General features: G+C 47.2%; 1 protein-coding gene across 1 annotated transcript in view; it reads right to left on the bottom strand.

Annotated features, from left to right (window-relative positions):
- The window catches only part of TUBG1 (tubulin gamma 1), a 101,377-nt gene that overhangs the window by 14,414 nt on the left and 60,379 nt on the right, over positions 1–26,584 (bottom strand). The window contains exons 8-10 of the mRNA XM_063960033.1: positions 18,244–18,393; positions 8,609–8,761; positions 3,345–3,506 (exon numbers count right to left, since the gene is read on the bottom strand). Coding sequence (XP_063816103.1) covers positions 3,345–3,506; positions 8,609–8,761; positions 18,244–18,393 — 465 coding nt within the window. The remainder of the gene's footprint in view (positions 1–3,344; positions 3,507–8,608; positions 8,762–18,243; positions 18,394–26,584) is intronic.

Here is a 26,584-nt window from a genome sequence, read left to right as displayed (position 1 = left end):
GCGAAGGAGTATCATCATTTCGGCCATTACCTTGGTAAAGACCCTCGGTGCCGTGGATAACCCGAACGGCAGCGTCTGGAACTGATAGTGACAGTCCTGTACCACAAATCTGAGGTACTCCTGGTGCGGAGGGTAAATGGGGACATGCAGGTACGCATCCTTGATGTCCAGGGATACCATGTAATCCCCCTCCTCCAGGCTCGCAATAACCGCCCTGAGCGATTCCATCTTGAACTTGAACCTCTTGATATAAGTGTTCAAGGTTTTTAAATTTAAGATGGGTCTCACCGAACCGTCCGGTTTCGGTACCACAAACATTGTGGAGTAGTAACCCTTTCCTTGCTGAAGGAGGGGTACCTTGACGATCACTTTCTGTGAATACAGTTTTTGAATAGCCACCAACACTGCCTCCCTGGCAGAGGGAGTTGCCGGCAAGGCAGATTTTAGGAAACGGCGGGGGGAGACGTCTCGAATTCCAGCCTGTACCCCTGAGATACTACTTGAAGGACCCAGGGATCCATTTGTGAGAGAGCCCACTGTGTGCTGAAAAACCTGAGACGTGCCCCCACCGTTCCCGATTCCGCCTGAGCAGCCCCAGCGTCATGCTGTGGACTTACCGGACGCAGGGGAGGACTTCTGCTCCTGGGAACTAGCTGTGTGCTGCAGCTTTTTCCCCCTACCTCTGCCCCTCGGCAGAAAGGATGAGCCTCTAGCCCGCTTATTTTTCTGGGTCCGAAAGGACTGTACTTGATAATACGGTGTTTTCTTTTGCTGTGGGGTAGCCTGTGGCAAAAAAGTCGATTTCCCAGCAGTAGCTGTGGAAACGAGGTCTGAAAGACCTTCCCCAAAAAGTTCCGCCCCTTTATAGGGTAAAACTTCCATGTGCCGCTTGGAGTCGGCATCACCTGACCATTGCCTAGTCCATAACCCCCGTCTGGCGGCAATGGACATAGCGCTTATTTTTGATGCCAGCCGGCAAATATCCCTCTGTGCATCACGCATGTATAAGACCGCGTCTTTTATATGGTCAATCGTCAGCAAAATATTGTCCCTATCCATGGTATCAATGTTTTCCGACAGGGAGTCTGACCACGCAGCAGCAGCACTGCACATCCAAGCTGATGCAATAGCGGGTCTCAATATAATGCCAGTGTGTGTGTATATAGCTTTTAGGGTACTTTCCAGCTTTCTATCAGCAGGTTCTTTTAGGGCGGCCGTATCCGGAGACGGTAGTGCCACCTTTTTTGATAAGCGTGTCAATGCTTTATCTACCCTAGGGGGTGTTTCCCAGCGTGACCTATCCTCTGGCGGGAAAGGGTACGCAGCCATTAACCGTTTAGAAATGATCAATTTCTTATCTGGGGAAGTCCACGCTTCCTCTCACACCTCATTTAATTCGTCAGATGCAGGAAAAACTACTGGTAGTTTTTTCTCACCAAACATAATACCCTTTTTTGTGGTACCTGGGGTATCATCAGAAATGTGTAATACATTTTTCATAGCCTCAATCATATAACGGGTGGATCTATTGGAGGGTACACTCGTCTCATCATCGTCGACACTGGAGTCGGTATCCGTGTCGACATCTGTATCTGTCATCTGAGGTAGCGGGCGTTTTACAGCCCCTGCTGACATTTGAGACGCTTGGACAGGCACAAGCTGAGTAGCCGGCTGTCCTATGTCGTCAAACCTTTTATGTAAGGAGCTGACACTGTCACGTAATTCCTTCCATAAGTCCATCCACACTGGTGTCGACCCCGCAGGGGGTGACATCACATTCACAGGCATTTGCTCCGCCTCCACATCATTATCCTCATCATACATGTCGACACAGCAGTACAGACACACAGCAGACACACAGGGAATGCTCTTACAGAGGACAGGACCCCACAAAGCCCTTTGGGGAGACAGAGGGAGAGTATGCCAGCACACACCAGGGCGCTATATAACACAGGGATATCACTATACAGAGTGTTTTCCCCTATAGCTGCCTATAATATATATATATTGCGCCTAAATTGTGCCCCCCCTCTTTTTTTTTACCCTTTCTGTAGTGCAGGACTGCAGGGGAAAGCCCGGGAGCTTCCTTCCAGCGAAGCTGTGAGGGAATAATGGCGCCAGTGTGCTGAGGGAGTTGGCTCCGCCCCTTTTTCGGCGGGCTTTCTCCCGCTATTTTATCGTTTCTGGCAGGGGTTAATATACACCTATATAGCCTCTGGGGCTATATATGGTGTTAGTTTTGCCAGCCAAGGTGTTATTATTGCTGCTCAGGGCGCCCCCCCCCCAGCGCCCTGCACCCATCAGTGACCGCAGTGTGTGGTGTGCATGAGGAGCAATGGCGCACAGCTGCAGTGCTGTGCGCTACCTTGGAGAAAACAGAAGTCTTCAGCCGCCGATTTTCCGGACCACCTTCTTGTTTCTGGCTCTGTGAGGGGGACGGCGGCGCGGCTTCGGGAACGGACGACGAGGTCGGGTCCTGTGTTCGATCCCTCTGGAGCTAATGGTGTCCACTAGCCTAAGAAGCCCAAGCTACCACCACTTAGGTAGGTTCGCTTCTTCTCCCCTTAGTCCCTCGTTGCAGTGAGCCTGTTGCCAGCAGGTCTCACTGAAAATAAAAAACCTAAACTATACTTTCTTCTAGGAGCTCAGGAGAGCCCCTAGTGTGCATCCAGCTCAGCCGGGCACAGAAATCTAACTGAGGCTTGGAGGAGGGTCATAGGGGGAGGAGCCAGTGCACACCAGATAGTCCTAAATCTTTCTTAGATGTGCCCAGTCTCCTGCGGAGCCGTCTATTCCCCATGGTCCTTACGGAGTCCCCAGCATCCACTAGGACGTTAGAGAAATTAACATTTAAATTATAGCTAACCTGCAGTCAAAATAAAGGCAGTTTTACATGCTTTGGTTGTCTTTTATTTATCGCAACTACATTTTGATTGTCAACATTTTATCCTGTCTATATATGGTCTACAATACGTCCATGTATATATTATATCCCTTTCGACATTTTGACTGTCTACATACAAGTCCATGCTAACATTTTGATTGTCTACGTCAGGAATGGCCAACCTGTGGCTCTCCAGCTGTTGTTAAACTACAAGTTTTGCTATTCTAAAACTGTGGCTGGGCATGCTAGTATGTGTAGTTTCACAACAACTGGACAGCCACAGGTTGGCCAGGCCTGGTCTACATAATGTATCTGTCAACATTATGGTGTCCACATGATGATGGTCTATATTTTAAATATCCAAATAATATAACCACATGCAATAACTATTTATCTGCTCATGACGATATATTCTTCCAATCAGATCAAGAATAAAAAGAGGAACTATCTTCACACTTACAGACGAGATGTTGGTATGATTGGCCATCATTAGTCCGCTGACCCGGTGTGCAGATGGAAGATACGGGGACTTCCTTGAAAGGGCCACTTGAATGCTAGCAGGGCCCCATGGAATAAAATTGGCTAATTTACGTTCTCGGATTCTCTGCAAACTCTTATGCACCTTCAAGAAAATAACAAATGTAAGGAATGGACTGGATACAGTATTATCAGATATATACCACACTAGCTTTAGTAAATACATTTATGCAAATCAGTGTCCCAAATTATATTTTTTATGGGAGGGTGGGATTTATACTTAAAATACATGGTTATACAGTACATGACAATATGCTGTGTGTGTGTGTGTATGCTAAATCCCATCCCAAGGGAAATTAAACTATTGGGTTTCAGTCATCTGACTCGTTTGCCTACACTGGGGGCTGGGCCTGTGACAATGCAGCTTTTGTAATACAAGTCTTAACTCAAAAATACTGATATCATGTCTAAACCAATCAACAGATTAAAATTACTGGTAGCCATAGTTCTGGGAATAGTAGCAACATAACTCATAATTAGACACTGTAAAAAAACAACAACCCAGTAATAGTTGCTGGTGACAAGGTCACTTGCTGTACATTCTATATTCAACTACATTCTGTCCAACTAGGAATCTCCACTCTGTAATGCACCAAAAAATAGGAATTTAATACCTACCAGTAATTCCTTCTCTCGTAGTCCGTAGTGGGTACTGGGGATCTGTACTTTAGTACCATGGGGTATAGATCGGGTCCACTGGAGCCTGGCACTTTAAAACATTTAGTATGTGTGTGCTGGCTCCTCCCCTCTATGTCCCTCCTACCAGACTCAGTCTAGGAAACTGTGCCAGAGGAGACGGACATACCACGTGAGAAGAAAATAGGTAACCATTACCGAAAGGAGGGCGCTAACCAGAACAGAGGATAGCAACACCAACCTAACCAAGATACCTAAGCTATCCCAACAACAATACAGGACACTTACACAGGTAAGCAGGAATTGAAGCACTGAGGCGGGCACCCAGTATCCACTACGGACTAGGAGAAAAGGAATTAACGGTAGGTATTAAATTCCTATTTTCTCTTGTGTCCCAGTGCATACTGGGGATCTGTAGTTTAGTACCATGGGGAAGTCCCAAAGCTCCCAAACGGGTGGGAGAGTGCTGAGACCCCTGTAACACTGCCTGACCAAACTGAAGGTCATCCTTGGCCAAGGTGCCGAACCGATAGAACTTAACAAACATGTTTGAACCAGACCAAATAGCAGCTTGGCACAACTGCAAGGCCGAGACACCCCGGGCAGCCACCCAGGAAAAGTCCACAGATCTCATCGAGTGGGCCTGCTTAGACGTCGGCAAAGGCAGAGCCGCCGAAGTATAAGCTTGTTGAATGGTCAACCTGAGCCAATGAGCAATTGATTGCTTAGAAGCCGGACGACCAATCATGATGCATCATAAAGGACAAACAGCGATTCAGATTTCCGATGACGAGCAGTCCATTTGACATAAATCTTTAGAGCCCTCACCACATCCAAGGACTCTGGACCAACGGAAGCGTCAGAGAACACCGGAACCCCAATGGGTTGATTCACATGAAAAGCGAACACCACTTTTGGCAAAAACTGAGGTCAGGTCCTGAGTTTCAAAGTGTCTTAATGAAAAATTAAAAAAGGGCTCTTACAGGATAAGGCCCCCAATTCAGAGACACGTCTGGCAGACGCCAATGCTAGTAACATCACTGTCTTCCAGGTGAGACATTTTTAACTCCACTCTATGTAAGGGTTCAAACCAGTCCGATTGAAGAAAGGACCGAACCACATTGAGATCCCACGGAGCCGTGGGAGGTACGAAGGGCGGTTGCATATGAAGAACTCCTTTAAGGAAAGTTTGTACTACTTCCGGCAACACGGCAAGTTGTTTCTGGAAGAAAAAAACGAAATCTGGACTTTGATGGAACTTAAACGTAGGCCCATATCCACTCCCGCTTGCAGGAAAAGAAGAAAGCACACCATTCTAAATTCCACGGGAGAATCCTTTCTACTTTCACACCAAGAAACATATTTTTTCCAGATACGATGATAATGTTTAGACGTAACCATCTTCCTGGCCTGGACCATGGTGGAAATAACCCGGGAGGGAAGACCTTTCTAGCTAGAATCTCCCTCTCAACTTCCAAGCCGTCAAACGTAGCTGCTGTAAGTCTGGATAGACGAACGGACCTTGTTGAAGATCCTTTTGAAGCGGCAGAGGCCAGGGATCCTCCAGAGCCATGGTTAGGAGGTCCAAGTACCACGCCCGTAGAGGCCAATTCGGGGCAATTAGAATTGCTTGAACGCTTTCTCTTCTTAGTCTTTTTAGAACCTTTGGGATTAGCGGTACAGGAGGGAACAGATACACAAACTGGTACTGCCCGACCATTTGTCCAGCAGATCCAGCTGAAATGGCCAGGCATGAAATCTGCCATTAAGCAGCAACCATCCTGCCCAGCAAGTGTATGCAAATATGTATGTATACCTTGCGAGGAAGAAGCACTGAGCAGACCATAGCCTGGATAGCCAGGGCCTTGTCCATTGGTAGAAACACCTTTTGAGACACCGTTATCCAGTATCATTCCCAGAAACTGAAGACGTTGGGTCGGTTCCAGGTGAGATTTCTGGAAATTTAGGATCCACCCATGATCCGTAAGCAGGCGAGTCGTCAGATCGATGATGTGCAATAGACGCTCCCTGGACATAGCCTTTATCAGGAGATCGTCCAAGTAGAGGACTATTTTGACTCCCATCATGCGCAGTTGTAGCATCATCTCTCTGCCATGACTTTGGTGAAGACCCTCGGAGCTGTGGACAGGCAAAGCCTGATACTGGAAATGGTTGTCCAAGATGACGAACCTGAGATAAGCCTGATGAGGGGGCCACATGGGAATGTGTAGGTAAGCATCATTGAAATCTAGGGATACCAGGAATCCCCCCCTCCTCCAGACCGGACACCACTGCCCGCAGGGATTCCATCTTCAATTTGAACACCCTCAGGTACGGGTTTAGAGACTTCAGGTTCAAGATGGGTCGCACCGAACAATCTGGTTTTGGAACAACAAAAAGACTGGCGTAAAAACCCCTTTTGCGTAACAGAGGAGGTACTGGAACCACCACCCCTGTCCGCAAAAGTTTTTGCATAGCCTCTTGCAAGCTAACCTTTGCTGTGGGTAAAACTGGCAAGGCCGATTTTAAATATCTGTGAGGAGGAAGTGCTTGAAAATCCAGCCGGTATCCCTGGGATATGATGTCCCTCACCCAAGGATCCCGGCAGGATCACACAAGGGCGAAGTGTTGAAGGCCAGCACCCACCGGAAAGTCGGCTTGTTGCTGGGGCCAACCGTCATGCGGAAGGTTTAGCGGCAGGGGATCCGGTGGTCTGGTCCAGGGAGGCAGCAGCTGCAGGTTTACGGGACTTAACACACGAGATCCTCTGGGAGTAGTGGAGACTCCTCGGACCCTACCTCTGAACCTTGCCACACGAAAGGACTGCAAGGAGGGTCCTGTGTAAGAACGTCGAGCAGGTACGGCAGATAGGTAGACTTACCTGCCGTTGCCTGGGAGATCCATTTATTTAATTAGTCACCAAACGAGGAATCACCTGTAAAGGGAACATTTTCTACACCCTTTTTGGAATCAGCGTCCGCTGACCATTGACGCAACCACAGAGCTCTGTGTGCCGAAACAGCCATAGCAGTAGTGCGGCTATTTATCTTACACACTTCCTTAATAGCCTCGCTCATAAAATTTGCAGCATCCTGTATATGTTGCAGTAGAGTAATGACCTCATCTCGGGGCAGAGTCTAAACCCTCAATAACAGTATCAGACCACTTGACTACTGCCCTGGAAATCCACCCACAAACAATTGTGGGGCGCTGTGCTACGCCTGCTGCCGTATATATTGCCTTGAGAGTGGTCTAAATTTTACGGTCAGCCGGCTCTTTACAGATATAGCCCCTGGCACCGGCAGTACAAATTTCTCAGTCTGGATACAGACGGATCGACTGACGGGGGGTTTTCCCATACCTTCCTGTCCTCAGCTGGGAGGGGAAAAGTAGCTATAAAACCTTTGAGGAATTTTAAATTTCTTATCAGGGTTTAACCATGCCTCCCTGGCCATAGAATTTAATTCTTTAGACACAGGAAAGGTGACCGAGGTCTTTGGTCTAACATTAAAGTACAACTCCTCATCTGGTTCTGCGTCCTGATCCGGTATGTGAAGAACCTCTCTTACAGCATAAATAAGGACCTCCACCCCAGGGGACAGAGAGCTGTCCTCATCCATATCATCATCCACATCAGAATCAGACTGGAGCAACTGTGGCAGTGAGCGTTTATGTGAAACCAACATAGGGGGCTGAGAAGCCTTTCTGGTATACACTGCTTTGGCCATACAATCAATAGACTGTTTCAACACCTGTCTCTACTTTTTAGCTGCAGCTTATTCTGAATTGACATTCTGAATCATGCTTTTAAAATTATCTAACCAGTCAGGTGCCTGTTAACTGTGTCCCTGTGGAGATAAGGCGCACTGTTCACACATGAGACCCTGCTCCGGTGTTAACACTCACTGCACCTATCGATCTTCGGCATCTCTTAGAGGGTGGCGGCTGGCTGTTGGTGTGGGCACATACAATAACAGTGTGTGAACAGCACCTCAGGAGCTCAGTGTCCTGTCAGCTGGGATTACTAGCCATTAACCCTCAGGAGGTTGGTTCGGTTCCCCCTCTAAGTCCAACGAAGCATGTAGACTGGTTGCCAACCAGTACTACCTGAAAATAATAAAATAAAAATAAAAATAAAGGAAACTCTAAAAAATAATAAAAAAAAGCTCCAGAGAAATGCACCCCGGCTCCTTGGGCACATTTTTTTAAACAGAGTCTGGTAGGAGGGGCATAGACGGGAGGAGCCAGCACACACATACACACACTAAAAAAAGGTTTTAAAGTGCTAGGTTCCAGTGGACCCGATCTATACCCCATGGTACTAAAGTACAGATCCTCAGTATCCACTAGGACGTAAGAGAAATATAGGCAAAATTAATAAATGTAAATACATAATGATGCTCACATGAAAAAAAGAAGCTACTTTTATGAACTATAAAAGTAGTGTTTTAAATGGATTAGTTCCACCCTCCCCAACTTTGGACCTACACTATGGGCTTCTCAGTATCCACCCCAAAACAATCATCACAATCTCTACTAGGTCTTACTCACTTGAGTAGGATCAACCTCTCCCTGGATAATGTTCAGTATTGCTATGTAACAATGATTTGTTTGACGGTCTCTCCCAGTGGACACCATAACATTCTTAGGCTGCAGCAATCTCCTCATGACGTCTAGCACAGTGGTTTTCCGCACACTGGCCACCTATAGACAGAAACTCATTATAATCTCTAGCAGAGTGTTTGATAACGTTTCGCATATCCAACAGCAAAAAACAAACCAAAAACATGCAATTAAATTTCTTTTCAAGAAAAGGACATACACTCCATTCCCCATGAGTGTAGATATCATATAGTAACAGTAACAGATCTGCAAGCATAAGCCTCCTAGCAAATGATCCCCTCCACCATGACAATCCTAGAGAAGGATCTTTTTTGGGGTGGCATGTTGGTAAATGCAGTAAGATAACCACCATCAGCCTCAGTGACTGCTCTTCAGATGAATAATGGGCAGAATCAGCATTTGCTGTTTAATTACAGTTAGTATCATTCAACAGCAAATCTCAGAGCATGCCCTATGTACTGTAGATTCCCTCTGTGGTATCTTGCTATCTCCCTAAGACAAGGTGGTATCTAACACTCTCGTGTCCACAGAGTGGTTATAAATGACTTTTTTACTATATCTGTATATCAGCTATCTTCGCTGAAGAACTAAAATAGTGACTTATGTACTTAACCAGCATTGCTCTCCTTTTTTGTTTTATCTGGGGCTGAATAATGTAAACATATAGCTTTGCAAACTTTGTAATATACCATACTGGTAGCTGAAAACACTGACGCAAGTTGTGCTTATAAGGACTGCAACAAATCTTATGTCTCACTCAAAATTACACGTTTGCAAATGTACTTGTGTCCGAGGGGGTAGAGGTACCAAATCTTAGAGAGAGATAAAGTGAAGAAGTTGCCCATACCAACCAACTAGCTTCTGTAATTTTACAGGCTGAGCTATGAGCAACTTCTCTACTTTATCTCTCGCCACAATTTGAAGCCCCATGCTTTCAGCATTCCAGTAAGACCGATATTCTCTTTAATATTGGCTCATATTGAATTATACTTTCCAATTAAGGATATAGGCCTACATGAACTTCAGAACCTAAACTTAAAAAAATAAAATAAAAAAAAAGTATAACTTATAAATAAAAACATTCACAACACTTGTACATAAAGTGAGGATTTTTTTTTTATAAAGATGGAATATCTTCCATTAACTTTCTTTATAAAAAAACAGGAAAATTCCTTAATTTGAAGAAAACTTTTGAAAGTTTGAGCAGAGCACACAGGAAATTGAGCGGAAATTAAAAATAAAAAGATACAAGGTCAATCTATCAGAGAGGAAAATTGATAGTCGCACACAGAAGTACCCGCTTATAATCCATTAGGCTTTTAGATCTGCTTCTCCTAGGAACATCCTTAATGAATGCAGGGAGTAAAATATGGATTTAATGGTGTATTACTACAGACATTTGCACTAAGCATCAGCAGCTGCACTAAAATGGAGTACATATGGTTCTATTAATAGGACATATGCTTATAAAAAGGTACCCACACCCTATGCTCAGTGGAGGCTGGACGTATAGTCCCACATTTGCAGACAGAAGTACCTGTTGCAGTCCCATGGTGTGCAAACTCTGGGGCAGATGTATTAACCTGGAGACGGCATAAGGAAGTGATAAACCAGTGATAACTGCAAGGTGATAAACGCACCAGCCAATTGGCTCCTAACTGTCAATTTGCATATTGGAGCTGACTGGCTGGTGCGTTTATCACCGTGCACTTATCACTGGTTTATCACTTCCTTATGCCTTCTCCAGGTTAATACATCTGCCCCTCTAGTTTTTAAATGCAAATGGATTCAGGTGATGAACATTACAGAACTATGGGGCAGATGTATTAAGCCTGGAGAAGTGATAAAGCAGTGATAAGTGGAAGGTGATAACGCACCAGCCAATCAGCTCCAATATGTAAAATTGACAGTTAGGAGCTGATTGGCTGGTGCGTTATCACCTTCCACTTATCACTTCACCAGGCTTAATACATCTGTCCCTATGATCTTACAGTCCATTCCAGGATAAAATAAGAATTTACTTACCGATAATTCTATTTCTCATAGTCCGTAGTGGATGCTGGGGACTCCGTAAGGACCATGGGGAATAGCGGCTCCGCAGGAGACTGGGCACATCTAAAGAAAGCTTTAGGACTATCTGGTGTGCACTGGCTCCTCCCCCTATGACCCTCCTCCAAGCCTCAGTTAGGATACTGTGCCCGGACGAGCGTACACAATAAGGAAGGATTTTGAATCCCGGGTAAGACTCATACCAGCCACACCAATCACACCGTATAACCTGTGATCTGAACCCAGTTAACAGCATGATAACAGAGGAGCCTCTGAAAGATGGCTCACAACAATTATAACCCGATTTTTGTAACAATAACTATGTACAAGTATTGCAGACAATCCGCACTTGGGATGGGCGCCCAGCATCCACTACGGACTATGAGAAATAGAATTATCGGCAAGTAAATTCTTATTTTCTCTAACGTCCTAAGTGGATGCTGGGGACTCCGTAAGGACCATGGGGATTATACCAAAGCTCCCAAACGGGCGGGAGAGTGCGGATGACTCTGCAGCACCAAATGAGAGAACTCCAGGTCCTCCTCAGCCAGGATATCAATTTTGTAGAATTTTACAAACGTATTTGCTCCTGACCAAGTAGCTGCTCGGCAAAGTTGTAAAGCCGAGACCCCTCGGGCAGCCGCCCAAGATGAGCCCACCTTCCTTGTGGAGTGGGCATTTACAGATTTTTGGCTGTGGCAGGCCTGCCACAGAATGTGCAAGCTGAATTGTACTACAAATCCAACGAGCAATAGTCTGCTTAGAAGCAGGAGCACCCAGCTTGTTGGGTGCACACAGGATAAACAGCGAGTCAGATTTCCTGACTCCAGCCATCCTGGAAACATATATTTTCAGGGCACTGACAACGTCTAGCAACTTGGAGGCCTCCAAGTCCCTAGTAGCCGCAGGCACCACCAATAGGTTGGTTCAGGTGAGACGCTGAAACCACCTTGGGGAGAAACTGAGGACGAGTCCTCAACTCCGCCCTGTCCGAATGGAAAATCAGATAAGGGCTTTTTCAGGATAAAGCCGCCAATTCTGACACGCGCCTGGCCCAGGCCAGGGCCAACAGCATGACCACTTTCCATGTGAGATATTTTAACTCCACAGATTTAAGTGGTTCAAACCAATGTGACTTTTGGAACCCAAAACTACATTGAGATCCCAAAGTGCCACTGGAGGCACAAAAGGAGGCTGTATATGCAGTACCCCTTTTACAAACGTCTGAACTTCAGGGACTGAAGCTAGTTCTTTTTGGAAGAAAATTGACAGGGCCGAAATTTGAACCTTAATGGACCCCAATTTCAGGCCCATAGACACTCCTGTTTGCAGGAAATGTAGGAATCGACCCAGTTGAATTTCCTCCGTCGGGCCTTACTGGCCTCGCACCACATTTTCGCCAATTGCGGTGATAATGTTTTTGCGGTTACATCCTTCCTGGCTTTGATCAGGATAGGGATGACTTCATCCGGAATGCCTTTTTTCCTTCAGGATCCGGCGTTCAACCGCCATGCCGTCAAACGCAGCCGCGGTAAGTCTTGGAACAGACAGGGTCCTTGCTGGAGCAGGTCCCTTCTTAGAGGTAGAGGCCACGGATCCTCCGTGAGCATCTCTTGAAGTTCCGGTTACCAAGTCCTTCTTGGCCAATCCGGAACCACGAATATAGTGCTTACTCCTCTCCATCTTATCAATCTCAGTACCTTGGGTATGAGAGGCAGAGGAGGGAACACATACCCTGACTGGTACACCCACGGTGTTACCAGAGCGTCTACAGCTTATTGCCTGAGGGTCCCTGGACCTGGCGCAATACCTGTCGAGTTTTTAATCATGTGGAAGACTTCTGGGTGAAGTCCCCACTCTCCCGGGTGGAGGTCGTGCTGAGGAAGTCTGCTTCCCAGTTGTCCACTCCCGGAATGAATACTGCTGACAGTGCTATCACATGATTTTCCGTCCAGCGAAGAATCCTTGCAGCTTCTGCCATTGCCCTCCTGCTTCTTGTGCCACCCTGTCTGTTTACGTGGGTGACTGCCGTGATGTTGTCCGACTGGATCAACACCGGCTGACCTTGAAGCAGAGGTCTTGCTAAGCTTAGAGCATTGTAAATGTCCCTTAGCTTCAGGATATTTATGTGAAGTGATGTCTCCAGGCTTGACCATAAGCCCTGGATATTCCTTCCCTGTGTGACTGCTCCCCAGCCTCGCAGGCTGGCATCAGTGGTCACCAGGACCCAGTCCTGAATGCCTAATCTGCGGCCCTCTAGAAGATGAGCACTCTGCAACCACCACAGGAGGGACACCCTTGTCCTTGGTGACAGGGTTATCCGCTGATGCATCTGAAGATGCGATCCGGACCATTTGTCCCGCAGGTCCCACTGGAAAGTTCTTGCGTGGAATCTGCCGAATGGGATTGCTTCGTAGGAAGCCACCATTTTACCCAGAACCCTTGTGCATTGATGCACTGAGACTTGGCTCGGTTTTAGGAGGTTCCTGACTAGCTCGGATAACTCCCTGGCTTTCTCCTCCGGGAGAAACACCTTTTTCTGGACTGTGTCCAGGATCATCCCTAGGAACAGAAGACACGTCGTCGGAACCAGGTGCGATTTTGGAATATTGAGAATCCAATCGTGCTGCCGCAACACTACCCTGAGATAGTGCTACACCGACCTCCAACTGTTCCCTGGATCTTACCCTTATCAGGGAATTGTCCAAGGAAGGGATAACTAAAATTCACTTCCTTCGAAGGAATATCATCATTTTGGCCATTACCTTGGTAAAGACCCGGGGTGCCGTGTACCATCCATACGGCAGCGTCTGAACTGATAGTGACAGTTCTGTACCATAAACCTGAGGTACCCTTGGTGAGAAGGGTAAATTTTGACATGAAGGTAAGCATCCTTGATGTCCCGAGACATCATGTAGTCCCCTTCTTCCAGGTTCGCAATCACTGCTCTGAGTGACTCAATCTTGAATTTGAACCTCTGTACGTAAGTGTTCAAAGATTTTAGATTTAGAATCGGTCTCACCGAGCCGTCCGGCTTCGGTACCACAACAGTGTGGAATAATACCCCGTTCCCTGTTGCAGGAGGGGTATCTTGATTATCACCTGCTGGTAATACAGCTTGTGAATGGCTTCCAAAACTGTCTCCCTGTCAGAAGGAGACATCGGTAAAGCCGACTTTAGGAAACGGCGAGGGGGAGACGTCTCGAATTCTAATTTGTACCCCTGAGATATCACCTGAAGGATCCAGGGGTCTACTTGCGAGTGAGCCCACTGCGCGCTGAAATTCATTGAGACGGGCCCCCCACCGTGCCTGATTCTGCTTGTAAAGCCCCAGCGTATACTGAGGGCTTGGCAGAGGCGGGAGAGGGTTTCTGTTCCTGGGAACTGGCTGATTTCTGCAGCCTTTTTCCTCTCCCTCTGTCACGGGGCAGAAATGAGGAACCTTTTGCCCGCTTGTCCACGAAAAGACTGCGCCTGATAATACGGCGTCTTCTCATGTTGAGAGGCGACCTGGGGTACAAACGTGGAATTCCCAGCTGTTGCCGTGGCCACCAGGTCTGAAAGACCGACCCCAAATAACTCCTCCCTTAATAAAGCAATACTTCCAAATGCCGTTTGGAATACGCATCACCTGACCACTGACGTGTCCATAACCCTCTACTGGTAGAAATGGACAACGCGCTTAGACTTGATGCCAGTCGGCAAATATTCCGCTGTGCATCACGCATATATAAAAATGCATCTTTTAAATGCTCTATAGGCAAAAATATACTGTCCCTATCTAGGGTATCAATATTTTCAGTCAGGGAATCCGACCACGCCAACCCAGCACTGCACATCCAGGCTGAGGCGATTGCTGGTCGCAGTATAACACCAGTATGTGTGTAAATACCTTTTAGGATACCCTCCTGCTTTCTATCAGCAGGATCCTTAAGGGCGGCCATCTCAGGCGAAGGTAGAGCCCTTACAAGCGTGTGAGCGCTTTATCCCCCCTAGGGGGTGTTTCCCAACGCACCCTAACCTCTGGCGGGAAAGGATATAATGCCAATAACATTTAGAAATTATCCGTTGTTATCGGGGGAAACCCACGCATCATCACACACCTCATTTAATTTCTCAGATTCAGGAAAACTACAGGTAGTTTTTCCTCACCGAACATAATACCCCTTTTTGGTGGTACTCGTATTATCAGAAATGTGTAAAACATTTTTCATTGCCTCAATCATGTAACGTGTGGCCCTACTGGAAGTCACATTCGTCTCTTCACCGTCGACACTGGAGTCAGTATCCGTGTCGGCGTCTATATCTGCCATCTGAGGTAACGGGCGCTTTAGAGCCCCTGACGGCCTATGAGACGTCTGGACAGGCACAAGCTGAGTAGCCGGCTGTCTTATGTCAACCACTGTCTTTTATACAGAGCTGACACTGTCACGTAATTCCTTCCAACAGTTCATCCACTCAGGTGTCGACCCCCTAGGGGGTGACATCACTATTACAGGCAATCTGCTCCGTCTCCACATCATTTTTCTCCTCATACATGTCGACACAAAAGTACCGACATACAGCACACACACAGGGAATGCTCTGATAGAGGACAGGACCCCACTAGCCCTTTGGGGAGACAGAGGGAGAGTTTGCCAGCACACACCAGAGCGCTATATATATACAGGGATAACCTTATATAAGTGTTTTTCCCCTTATAGCTGCTGTATAGTTAATACTGCGCCTAATTAGTGCCCCCCTCTCTTTTTTTAACCCTTTCTGTAGTGTAGTGACTGCAGGGGAGAGACAGGGAGCTTCCCTCCAACGGAGCTGTGAGGGAAAATGGCGCCAGTGAGCTGAGGAGATAGGCTCCGCCCCTTTTTCGCTGACTTTTCTCCTGCTTTTTTATGGATTCTGGCAGGGGTTAAATGCATCCATATAGCCCAGGAGCTATATGTGATGCATTTTTTTGCCATCCAAGGTGTTTTTATTGCGTCTCAGGGCGCCCCCCCCCCCCCCAGCGCCCTGCACTCTCAGTGACCGAAGTGTGAAGTGTGCTGAGAGCAATGGCGCACAGCTGCAGTGCTGTGCGCTACCTTGTTGAAGACAGGACGTCTTCTGCCGCCGATTTTCCGGACCTCTTCTGCCTTCTGGCTCTGTAAGGGGGCCGGCGGCGCGGCTCTGGGACCCATCCAAGCTGGGCCTGTGATCGTCCCTCTGGAGCTAATGTCCAGTAGCCTAAGAAGCCCAATCCACTCTGCACGCAGGTGAGTTCGCTTCTTCTCCCCTTAGTCCCTCGATGCAGTGAGCCTGTTGCCAGCAGGTCTCACTGAAAATAAAAAACCTAATCTAAAACTTTCACTAAGAAGCTCAGGAGAGCCCCTAGTGTGCACCCTTCTCGTTCGGGCACAGAGATCTAACTGAGGCTTGGAGGAGGGTCATAGGGGGAGGAGCCAGTGCACACCAGATAGTCCTAAAGCTTTCTTTAGATGTGCCCAGTCTCCTGCGGAGCCGCTATTCCCCATGGTCCTTACGGAGTCCCCAGCATCCACTTAGGACGTTAGAGAAATATATTATTTTTTATTATAGAAATATGAAAGTTAATATCTAGTTTTGATTGAGAATTATTTTCTTGTCAGTATTAATGATGAACTCTAAAAAAAAAACTAAAAAAAAAACCTTAGGCTTCTTAATGCAATATGACATTTAAAACATGTTACTACAAACAGAAATTTTATAGGTCATGCTAGAAATTAGGCAATTGTGCTCAGCCCTCTTCAGACAACGGCCATCAATAGCAAGTGTAGGAAGCAGCATTCTATTGGGTCTAGGTCCTATGATTTTCAAACTTTAAACGGTTAGAATGTCATCGGAGCAGAGAGCTAGTGCACTTTCACAGGAAACACCAGTGATGTCACTAGGGATTTCCTCTATGGGGTCCATTCATGAAGCAATGAAAAGAGTGGAGAAAAGGACCAGTGGAGAAGTAGCCCATGGCAACCAATCAGTTTTGAAGGAAGCCTCTATCAAGTACATTCTATAAAATGTAAGGGAGATGCTGATTGGTTGCCATGGACAACTTCTCCACTGGTCTGTTCCTCCACTCTTTTCTCCCGTTAATGAATAGACCCCTATGTCTGCAGGTCTGGGTACGTACTAGGGTTAGCTGAATCAGACATTACTATTCACAGTTTACATTGGAGTTACAGACACACTAGGGCAGGCATGTCCAAACTGCAGCCCTCCAACTGTTGAGAAACTACACACATACCAGCATGCCCTGACACAGCTTTAGCATTATCTGACAGCAAAACTGTGTCAGGGCATGCTGGGATATGTAGTTTCATAACAGCTGGAGGGCTGCAGTTTGGACATGCCTGCACTAGGGGATATCCAATTACCCGTGGTACATTACCGCAACAAATGTTATCGCCCGGGGCTATCCTATTAGCCCGATAAGCCGGCACGAGCTGCGGCTTATCAGGGTTTTTGTTACTGTACTGCACCGAGTGCTGGCTCCTGAAAGCTACTGATGCAGCGATGACCTCCGGCTCTGCGGTCACATGACCTTCCCCACCCCTCCATGACCGCCGCCGAGGGCAGAGGATGAGGGGGGCTGCAGTGCTACTCCGGCTTCCCCGCCAGGGGTCTCGCTGCAGCTTCTCTGGGATTTTATTCCACCTGCCTCAGGCTGATGAAACCAAATGCCCAGAAACAGCCCCGTTTTTTTCTTACGAAAACTTTCAGGTTTCACTGAACCTGTGTGTTTCCGGGGGGAAAGCAGGTTTTTTTTTTTTTAATGGGCAATCCTAATTGGATAGCCTGTAAAAAAAACATTGGTGAAACATTGGACATCTTTCGCACCCAATGTTTTTATCTCTTGTAGTAGGATACAGCCCACTGGCTTCTGCAGATGTTGGGTCGAAGTACAAAAGGAAAAATGGCTTTCTATATAGAGAAACTCAAAATACCAAAATGTGACAATATACTGACAATACCTCAACTGAATATAAGCCCCCAATACACTGCAACCATATGTTTTTCTCAGTGAAATGAAATATAACTCTAAATGGCACTAGGTAGTTTATTATTCTATGGGGTCTATTTACTAAGCCTTGGATGGAGATAAAGTACCAACCAATCAGCTCCTGTCATTTTTCAAACTCAGCCTGGAAGGAACTGATTCACTGGTACTTTATCTCCTTCCAAGTCTTAGTAAATAGACCCCTATATTCAAAATTCACATTCTCTAGAAAACAAGAGCATATTTTTTAAAACGTAAAACTTATTTTTTCTATTAAAAGGAGCAACACTTTCTATTAAAAGGAGCGACACTTTCTATTAAAAGGAGCGACACTTTCTATTAAAAGGAGCGACACTTTCTATTAAAAGGAGCAACACTTTCTATTAAAAGGAGCGACACTTTCTATTAAAAGGAGCAACACTTTCTATTAAAAGGAGCAACACTTTCTATTAAAAGGAGCAACACTTTCTATTAAAAGGAACAACACTTGCGTCATCATTTTTCTTACCGACTGGTCTGTAGTCAATGGCGTGTATCCGGTCATTAGAAAATGCAAACGTGGTGTAGGGATAAGGGAGGCAATAAGACCAATCAAATCATTGTTCATGTAGCCTGGATAGCGGAGTGTGGTAGTACTGGCAGACATGATGGTGGAAACCTGTACAACATCAGAATAGTTACAGAATCATACTGGAAGGAATTATGGGAAGATACACACCCACAGACTCATTATCAAACCACAAGTCTGAGGAAGTTATCAAGTTAAAAACTTTGAGGGCGCCAGCAGTCACAACAACATATGCTGTAAGACATCAAGCTAACATAAGCTAATTTGCAGACCACTAAATGTAACTAATAGTAAGACCCTTGCTTGAATGATCACAAAAATTCATTTAAACAGTATGACAAATTATATAACACAATGTTATATTGCAATAATGTTTATTTCTACATTGTATGCACCAAAAGTGCAACTTTCTTTCTCTGGAACTCACTACTACTTATGTCTGTTTCTTTTCCCACCTAATCTAATCTAATCTAATCTAATCTAATCAAGAAAGCCTCTTGGCAATTGCCCCCCCCATGAGTGTGATATCCAATAGCAATCCTATCAAAATGGTCCATCCTCGGAGTACATGGATATTCTTGCAAAGCAAATGTCAGATTAATATTTAAGGTCACCTAGTTCATCACAGTGTTTGTATGAGGGACTTTTATTTTTACAGAGTGGCAAGTGCCGTCCTTGTGCATTTTGTGATACAGGGACTGCGATTGCTGCCATTTCCGTTATTTGAAGCAGCTGGGCATTAGTGAATAATAACAGTCACCTACATGCTTTCCTTGTAGCACTGTGTGTAACGCTGGGAGCTCCTCCATGACAGAAGCTTGCATTTTGCTAAGTGCAGACTTTCTTCTTATAGAACATCCACTCTATACTGTAATAGCTCAGGTGGTGTACATATCACTATGGCAGCTGGCACATCACTGCTTTACTGACTGACCTACAAGTAATTCAAAGGAATTGTAACTATGCTTTTTGTTTCTCTGTTATATTTGCCCAATGTAAATATTAAGGGGTATATTCATTCGAGGTCGGATCCATTCCGACATGCATTTGTCGGAATGGATCCGACAAGGGCTATTCAATGCCCATCTCAATTAGACTTTAAAAAAGTAAAATTGAGATAAGGGACCGGAGGAGGGGGGGGGTGGGGGGGGGGGGGAGCTGCAGGCAGACGGGGGACAGCGGCGCTGCAGGAGGATGTGGCACAGCCGCCAGACCTTACGGCAGCGTCCACTCGCTCCAGCAAGCGGGACCTCACTTGCTGGAGCCGGGTGGACGGTGCCGTGAGCGGTGGCTGTGCCACATCCTCCTGCAGCGCCTTGCTGTAGTACTGCTGTCCCCTGTCTGCCCGCGGCTTTCCCCCATCTGCCAGCGGCTTTCCCCCGTCTGCCCGCGGCTCTCCCCCCCTCAGGTCCCTCATTTCAGTTCAACTTTTTTTTAAGTCGAAGTGAGATAGTCGGAAACGGGGCCATAACCTGTCGGATTTGGCCCTGTTTCCACCAGAAGCACATGAATCGGCAGCTATACCGCCAATTCACGTACTATTCGACAAGTCGAATTACCCGACTTGTCGGATAAAAATGCTGGGGACTGAATAGGTCGGAACACCTTCCGACTTGAAAAAGTCGAAAACTGCCGTCTTTCCGACAAGTCGGCAGTTTCGACCGTAATTGAATATACCCCCATGAAATAAAAGATAGCCTTCCTATAGGACATTTCATACAATACAATAACTTTATTAGGAGGAAAGAATCTATGGGATACACTGTGGTGCAGGCACTGTATTTGTATTGAAGGATTCAATATGTGGCCTGAGCGCATGTGCCGAGAGTAGCCCTTTCTCATTTCTAACTGAGGATTAAAAAGAAAATCAAGCTGAATAGGTTGATCATTGTTTGACATGAGCGCACATTTGATAGGAGCAGCCAGTTACCTTATAGAATGAGTGTATTAAAAAGAAGTACCAATTACCACCGGATAAGGGAATGTAGTGTACATTGGAAGCCCTTACTTTGGAACTAAAAACCCCTGAGGAAGTTGCATTCGGCCAAACGCGTTGAGTGATGTTACTGTGACAAAAGTGGGCCGACAACGAGCTCGCCGGCAAGTTTAGCAAAATCTAGCCCACGATGGCTACATTACCTGTGTGATGTAAGGTTTAAGCAATTTAACTTTTTGATAAAACCTATCGTGAATGAAGCAAACAGATACTGACTGATTGTTATTGGGTGTAGACACTACAAATAGCATTTTAATTAGCTACCGGTAAATCCTTTTCTCGTAGTGCGTAGGGGATACTGGGAATCCATTTAGTACCATGGGGTATAGACGGATCCACTAGGAGCCTTGGACACTTTAAGAATTTGATAGTGTGCGCTGGCTCCTCCATCTATGCCCCTCCTACCAGACTCATTCTAGGAGACTGTGCCCGAGGAGACAGACATACTTTGAGAGAAGGATAGATAAGGAAAGTGGCGAGATTACGAACCAGCACACACAGAACAACAGGAAAGCCATGCTAACCAAACTTGAAACAGGAACAGCAACAGCTGAACAAACCATAATACTTAACCAAGTAACAGTGCAGGAAGAACGAAGCACCAGGCGGGCACCCAGTATTCACTACGGTCTACGAGAAAAGGATTTACCGGTAGGTAATTAAAATCCTCTTTTCTCTTATGTCCTAGTGGATGCTGGGAATCCATTTAGTACCTTGGTGAAGTACCAGCGCTCCCAAACCGGGTGGGAGAGTGCAGAAGTTCCTGCAGAACTGATTGACCAAACTGAAGGTCCTCAGAGACCAAACTATCGAACTTGTAGAACTTTGCAAACGTGTTCGAACCTGACCAAGTAGCTGCTAAGCAGAGCTGTAAAGCTGAGACACCCCAGGCAGCAGCCCAAGAAGAACCCACCGACTTAGTAGAGTGGGCCTGTACAGGTATTGGAACCGGGAAACCTGCCGTGGAATAAGCATGCTGGATAGTGAGCCTGATCCAGCGTGAAATGGACTGCTTTGAAGCAGGACACCCAACTATATTGGGATCATAAAGATTGAAAAGCGAGTAAGATTTCCTGTGACGAGCTGTCCGCTTTACGTACACATTCAAAGCCCTCACAACGTCCAAAGACTCTGAAGCAGCAGAGGTGTCCGTAACAACCGGAACCACAATAGGTTGGTTGATGTGAAATGCGGACATCACCTTAGGAAGAAATTGCTGACGAGTCCTGAGTTCAGCTCTGTCCTCATGGAAAATTAAGTAGGGGCTCTTGTTTGCCCCCAGCTCCGACACACTTCTTGCTGAAGCCAAGGCCAGCAGTGCAACGGTCTTCCACGTAAGGTACTTTACATCCACCTCCTGTAACGGTTCAAACCAGTCCGATTGTAGGAAGTGCAGAACCAAATTGAGATCCCAAGGTGCCGTGGGAGGTACAAAGGGAGGTTGGATGTGCAAAACACCATTCAAGAACGTCTGGACCTCAGGGAGAGAAGCCAATTGTATCTGAAAGAAAATAAACAAGGCCGAAATCTGGACTTTAATGGAGCCCAGATGTAGGCCCACATCCACTCCTGACTGCAGAAAAAGCAGGAGACGTCCCAGATGAAACTCCACCGCAGAATATTGTCTGCTTTCACACCAAGAGATATACTTCTTCCATATCCGATGGTAATGTTTAGACGTTACCCCCTTCCTGGCTTGGATCATAGTCGGGATGACCTTGTCAGGAACACCTCTCCTGGCTAGAATCAGCCTTTCAACTTCCATGCCGTTAAACAAAGCCGTGGTAAGTCTTGCTAGACGAACGGGCCCTGTCGCAGAAGATCCTCACGAAGAGGTAGAAGCCACGGGTCCTCGATCAGCATCTCGAGAAGATCCATGTACCAGGCCCTTCGAGGCCAGTCCGGAGCAATGAGGATTGCTTGAACCTTTCCCTTTTTATTCTCTTTAGAATTCTTGGGATCAGAGGAAGTGGAAGACACACGTACACCATCTGGTAGACCCGCGGAGTTGTCAGAGCATCTACCGCCACTGCTTTTGGGTCTCTCGACCTGGAACAATACAGCTTGAGCTTCTTGTTGAGTCGAGAGGCCATCATGTCGATTTGTGGATATCTCCACCGTCGTGTCAACCACCGGAACACCTCTGGGTGGAGGCCCCACTCCCCTGGGAGCAGGTAGTGTCTGCTGAGGAACTCTGCTTCCCAGTTGTCTACTCGCGGAATGAAGACCGCCGAGAACGCCACTGCGTGTTTTTCCACCCAGAGGAGAATTCTTAGCACCTCTGACATTCCTGCTCTGCTTTTCGTTCCGCCCTGTCGGTTTATGTATGTTACCGCCGTTACATTGTCCGACTGGACTTAAATGGCCTGATTCCGAAATAGAGATGAGGCCTGCAGAAGGGCGTTGTAGATTGCCCTGAGTTCCAAGATGTTGATTGGAAGAACGACGTCCCGACTTGACCATCTTCCTTGAAACTGCACCACCTAGGTGACTGCTCCCCAACCTCTGAGGCTTGCATCTGTGGTTAGCAGAATCCAATTCTGAATCCCGAACCTCGACGAGGTGAGAAGTTTGTAGCCACCACAGAAGGGAGATTCTGGATCTTGGCGACAGAAAATAAGATTTTACTCACCGGTAAATCTATTTCTCGTAGTCCGTAGTGGATGCTGGGGACTCCGTAAGGACCATGGGGAATAGACGGGCTCCGCAGGAGACTGGGCACTCTAAAGAAAGATTTAGTACTACCTGGTGTGCACTGGCTCCTCCCTCTATGCCCCTCCTCCAGACCTCAGTTAAGGAAACTGTGCCCGGAAGAGCCGACAGTACAAGGAAAGGATTTTGGAATCCAGGGTAAGACTCATACCAGCTACACCAATCACACCATATAACTCGTGATAAACTTACCCAGTTAACAGTATGAACAACAAACAAGCATCACTCAACTGATGCCACATAACATAACCCTTTAGTAAGCAATAACTATTATACACGTATTGCAGAAAGTCCGCACTTGGGACGGGCGCCCAGCATCCACTACAGACTACGAGAAATAGATTTACCGGTGAGTAAAATCTTATTTTCTCTAACGTCCTAGTGGATGCTGGGGACTCCGTAAGGACCATGGGGATTATACCAAAGCTCCCAAACGGGCGGGAGAGTGCGGATGACTCTGCAGCACCGAATGGGCAAAGTCAAGGTCCTCCTCAGCCAGGGTATCATACTTGTAGAACTTTGCAAATGTGTTTGAACCCGACCAAGTAGCAGTTCGGCAAAGCTGTAATGCCGAGACCCCTCGGGCAGCCGCCCAAGAAGAGCCCACCTTTCTTGTGGAATGGGCTTTCACTGATTTTGGATGCGGCAATCCAGCTGAATCGTGCCACAGATCCAGCGAGCAATAGTTTGCTTTGAAGCAGGAGCACCCAGCTTGTTGGATGCATACAGGACAAACAGCGAGTCAATCTTCCTGACTCCAGCCGTTCTGGTCACAAATCTTCAAAGCCCGGACTACGTCAAGCAACTTGGAATCCTCCAAGTCACAAGTAGCCGCAGGCACCACAATAGGTTAGTTCAAATGAAAGGATGACACCACCTTTGGCAGAAATTGCGGACGAGTCCGCAATTCTGCCCTATCCATATGGAAAACCAGATAGGGGCTTTTACATGACAAAGCGGCCAATTCTGACACGCGCCTAGCCGAAGCTAAGGCCAACAGCATGACCACTTTCCACGTGAGATACTTTAGCTCCACGGTCTTAAGTGGCTTACACCAGTGGGATTTCAGGAAACTCAACACAACGTTAAGATCCCAAGGTGCCACTGGTGGCACAAAAAGGGGGCTGAATATGCAGCACTCCCTTAACAAACGTCTGAACCTCAGGCAGTGAAGCCAGTTCTTTTTGGAAGAAAATGGATAGGGCCGAAATCTGGACCTTTATGGACCCTAATTTCAGGCCCATAGTCACTCCTGACTGTAGGAAGTGCAGGAATCGACCCAGCTGGAATTCCTCTGTAGGGGCCTTCCTGGCCTCACACCAAGCAACATATCTTCGCCATATACGGTGATAATGCTTTGCTGTCACATCCTTCCTAGCCTTTATCAGCGTAGGAATAACTTCATCCGGAATGCCTTTTTCAGCTAGGATCCGGCGTTCAACCGCCATGCCGTTAAACGCAGCCGCGGTAAGTCTTGGAACAGACAGGACCCTTGTTGTAACAGGTCCTGTCTGAGAGGCAGAGGCCACGGGTCCTCTGTGAGCATTTCTTGCAATTCCGGGTACCAAGTCCTTCTTGGCCAATCCGGAACAATGAGTATTGTTCTCACTCCTCTTTTTCTTACAATTCTCAGCACCTTTGGTATGAGAGGAAGAGGAGGAAACACAGACCGACTGGAACACCCACGGTGTTACTAGTGCGTCCACAGCTATCGCCTGAGGGTCCCTTGACTTGGCGCAATATCTTTTTAGCTTTTTGTTGAGACGGGACGCCATCATGTCCACCTGTGGCAGTTCCCATCGATTTGCAATCTGCGTGAAGACTTCTTGATGAAGTCCCCACTCTCCCGGGTGGAGGTCGTGCCTGCCGAGGAAGTCTGCTTCCCAGTTGTCCACTCCCGGAATGAACACTGCTGACAGTGCTAGTACGGGAATCTCCACCCAACGAAGAATCCTGGTGGCTTCTGCCATTGCCACCCTGCTTCTTGTGCCGCCCTGGCGGTTTACATGGGCCACTGCCGTGATGTTGTCTGACTGAATCAGCACTGGTTGGCTTTGAAGCAGAGGCACCGCTTGACTCAGGGCGTTGTATATGGCCCTTAGTTCCAGGATATGGATGTGCAGACAAGTCTCCTGACTTGACCACAGCCCCTGGAAGTTTCTTCCTTGAGTGACTGCCCCCCATCCTCGGAGGCTTGCATCCGTGGTCACCAGGACCCAGTCCTGTATGCCGAACCTGCGGCCCTCGAGGAGGTGAGCACTTTGCAGCCACCACAGAAGAGACACCCTGGCCCTGGGGGACAGGGTGATCAGCCGATGCATCTGAAGATGCGATCCGGACCACTTGTCCAACAGATCCCACTGAAAGATCCTCGCATGGAACCTGCCGAAGGGAATAGCTTTGTATGACGCCACCATCTTTCCCAGGACTCGCGTGCAGTGATGCACCGATACCTGATTTGGTTTTAGGAGGCTTCTGACCAGAGTCACGAGCTCCTGAGCCTTCTCCTCCGGGAGAAACACCTTTTTCTGGTCTGTGTCCAGAATCATGCCCAGGAAGGGCAGACGCGTCGTAGGAATCAGCTGCGACTTTGGAATATTCAGAATCCAGCCGTGCTGTTGCAACACTTCCTGAGAGAGTGCAACGCTGATCAGCAACCGCTCCCTGGACCTCACCTTTATGAGGAGATCGTCCAAGTATGGGATAATCGTAACCCCTTGCTTCCGAAGGAGAACCAACATTTCTGCCATCACCTTGGTAAATATTCTCGGTGCCGTGGACAGGCCAAACGGCAACGTCTGGAATTGGTATTGACAGTCCTGTACCACAAACCTGAGGTACTCCTGATGAGGTGGATAAATGGGGACATGCAAGTACGCATCCTTGTTGTCCAGAGACACCATAAAATCCCCCTCTTCCAGGCTTGCAATGACCGCTCTGAGCGATTCCATCTTGAACTTGAATCTTTTCAGATAAATGTTCAGGGATTTTAAATTCAATATGGGTCTGACCGAACCGTCCGGTTTCGGTACCACAAACATTGTGGAATAGTATCCTCTTCCTTGTTGAAGGAGGGGAACCTTTACCACCACCTGCTGGAGATATAACTTGTGAATTGCCGCTAACACTACTTCCCTTTCTATGGGGGAAGCTGGCTAGGCCGATTTGAGGTAACGGTGAGGGGGCATCACTTTGAATTCCAGCTGGTATCCCTGAGACACAATCTGTATAGCCCAGGGATCCACCTGTGAGCGAACCCACTGGTGGCTGAAATTTCGGAGACGCGCCCCCACCGCTCCTGGCTCCTGTGGAGCCCCAGCGTCATGCGGTGGATTTAGTGGAAGCCGGGGAGGACTTCTGTTCCTGGGAACTAGTTGAATGGTGCAGCTTCTTTCCTCTACCCCTGCCTCTGGCCAGAAAGGACGCACCTCTGACCTTCTTGCTTCTCTGTGATCGAAAGGACTGCATTTGGTAATACGGTAATTTCTTAGGCTGTGAGGGAATATATGGCAAAAAGTTTGACTTCCCAGCCGTAGCTGTGGAAACTAGGTCCGAGAGACCGTCCCCAAACAA

Source organism: Pseudophryne corroboree, chromosome 3, assembly GCF_028390025.1.
Source record: "Pseudophryne corroboree isolate aPseCor3 chromosome 3, aPseCor3.hap2, whole genome shotgun sequence".
Classification (NCBI taxonomy): domain Eukaryota; kingdom Metazoa; phylum Chordata; class Amphibia; order Anura; family Myobatrachidae; genus Pseudophryne; species Pseudophryne corroboree.
The sequence above is the reverse complement of the archived record's forward strand: the minus strand, read 5'-3'. Positions and strand labels throughout refer to the sequence as shown.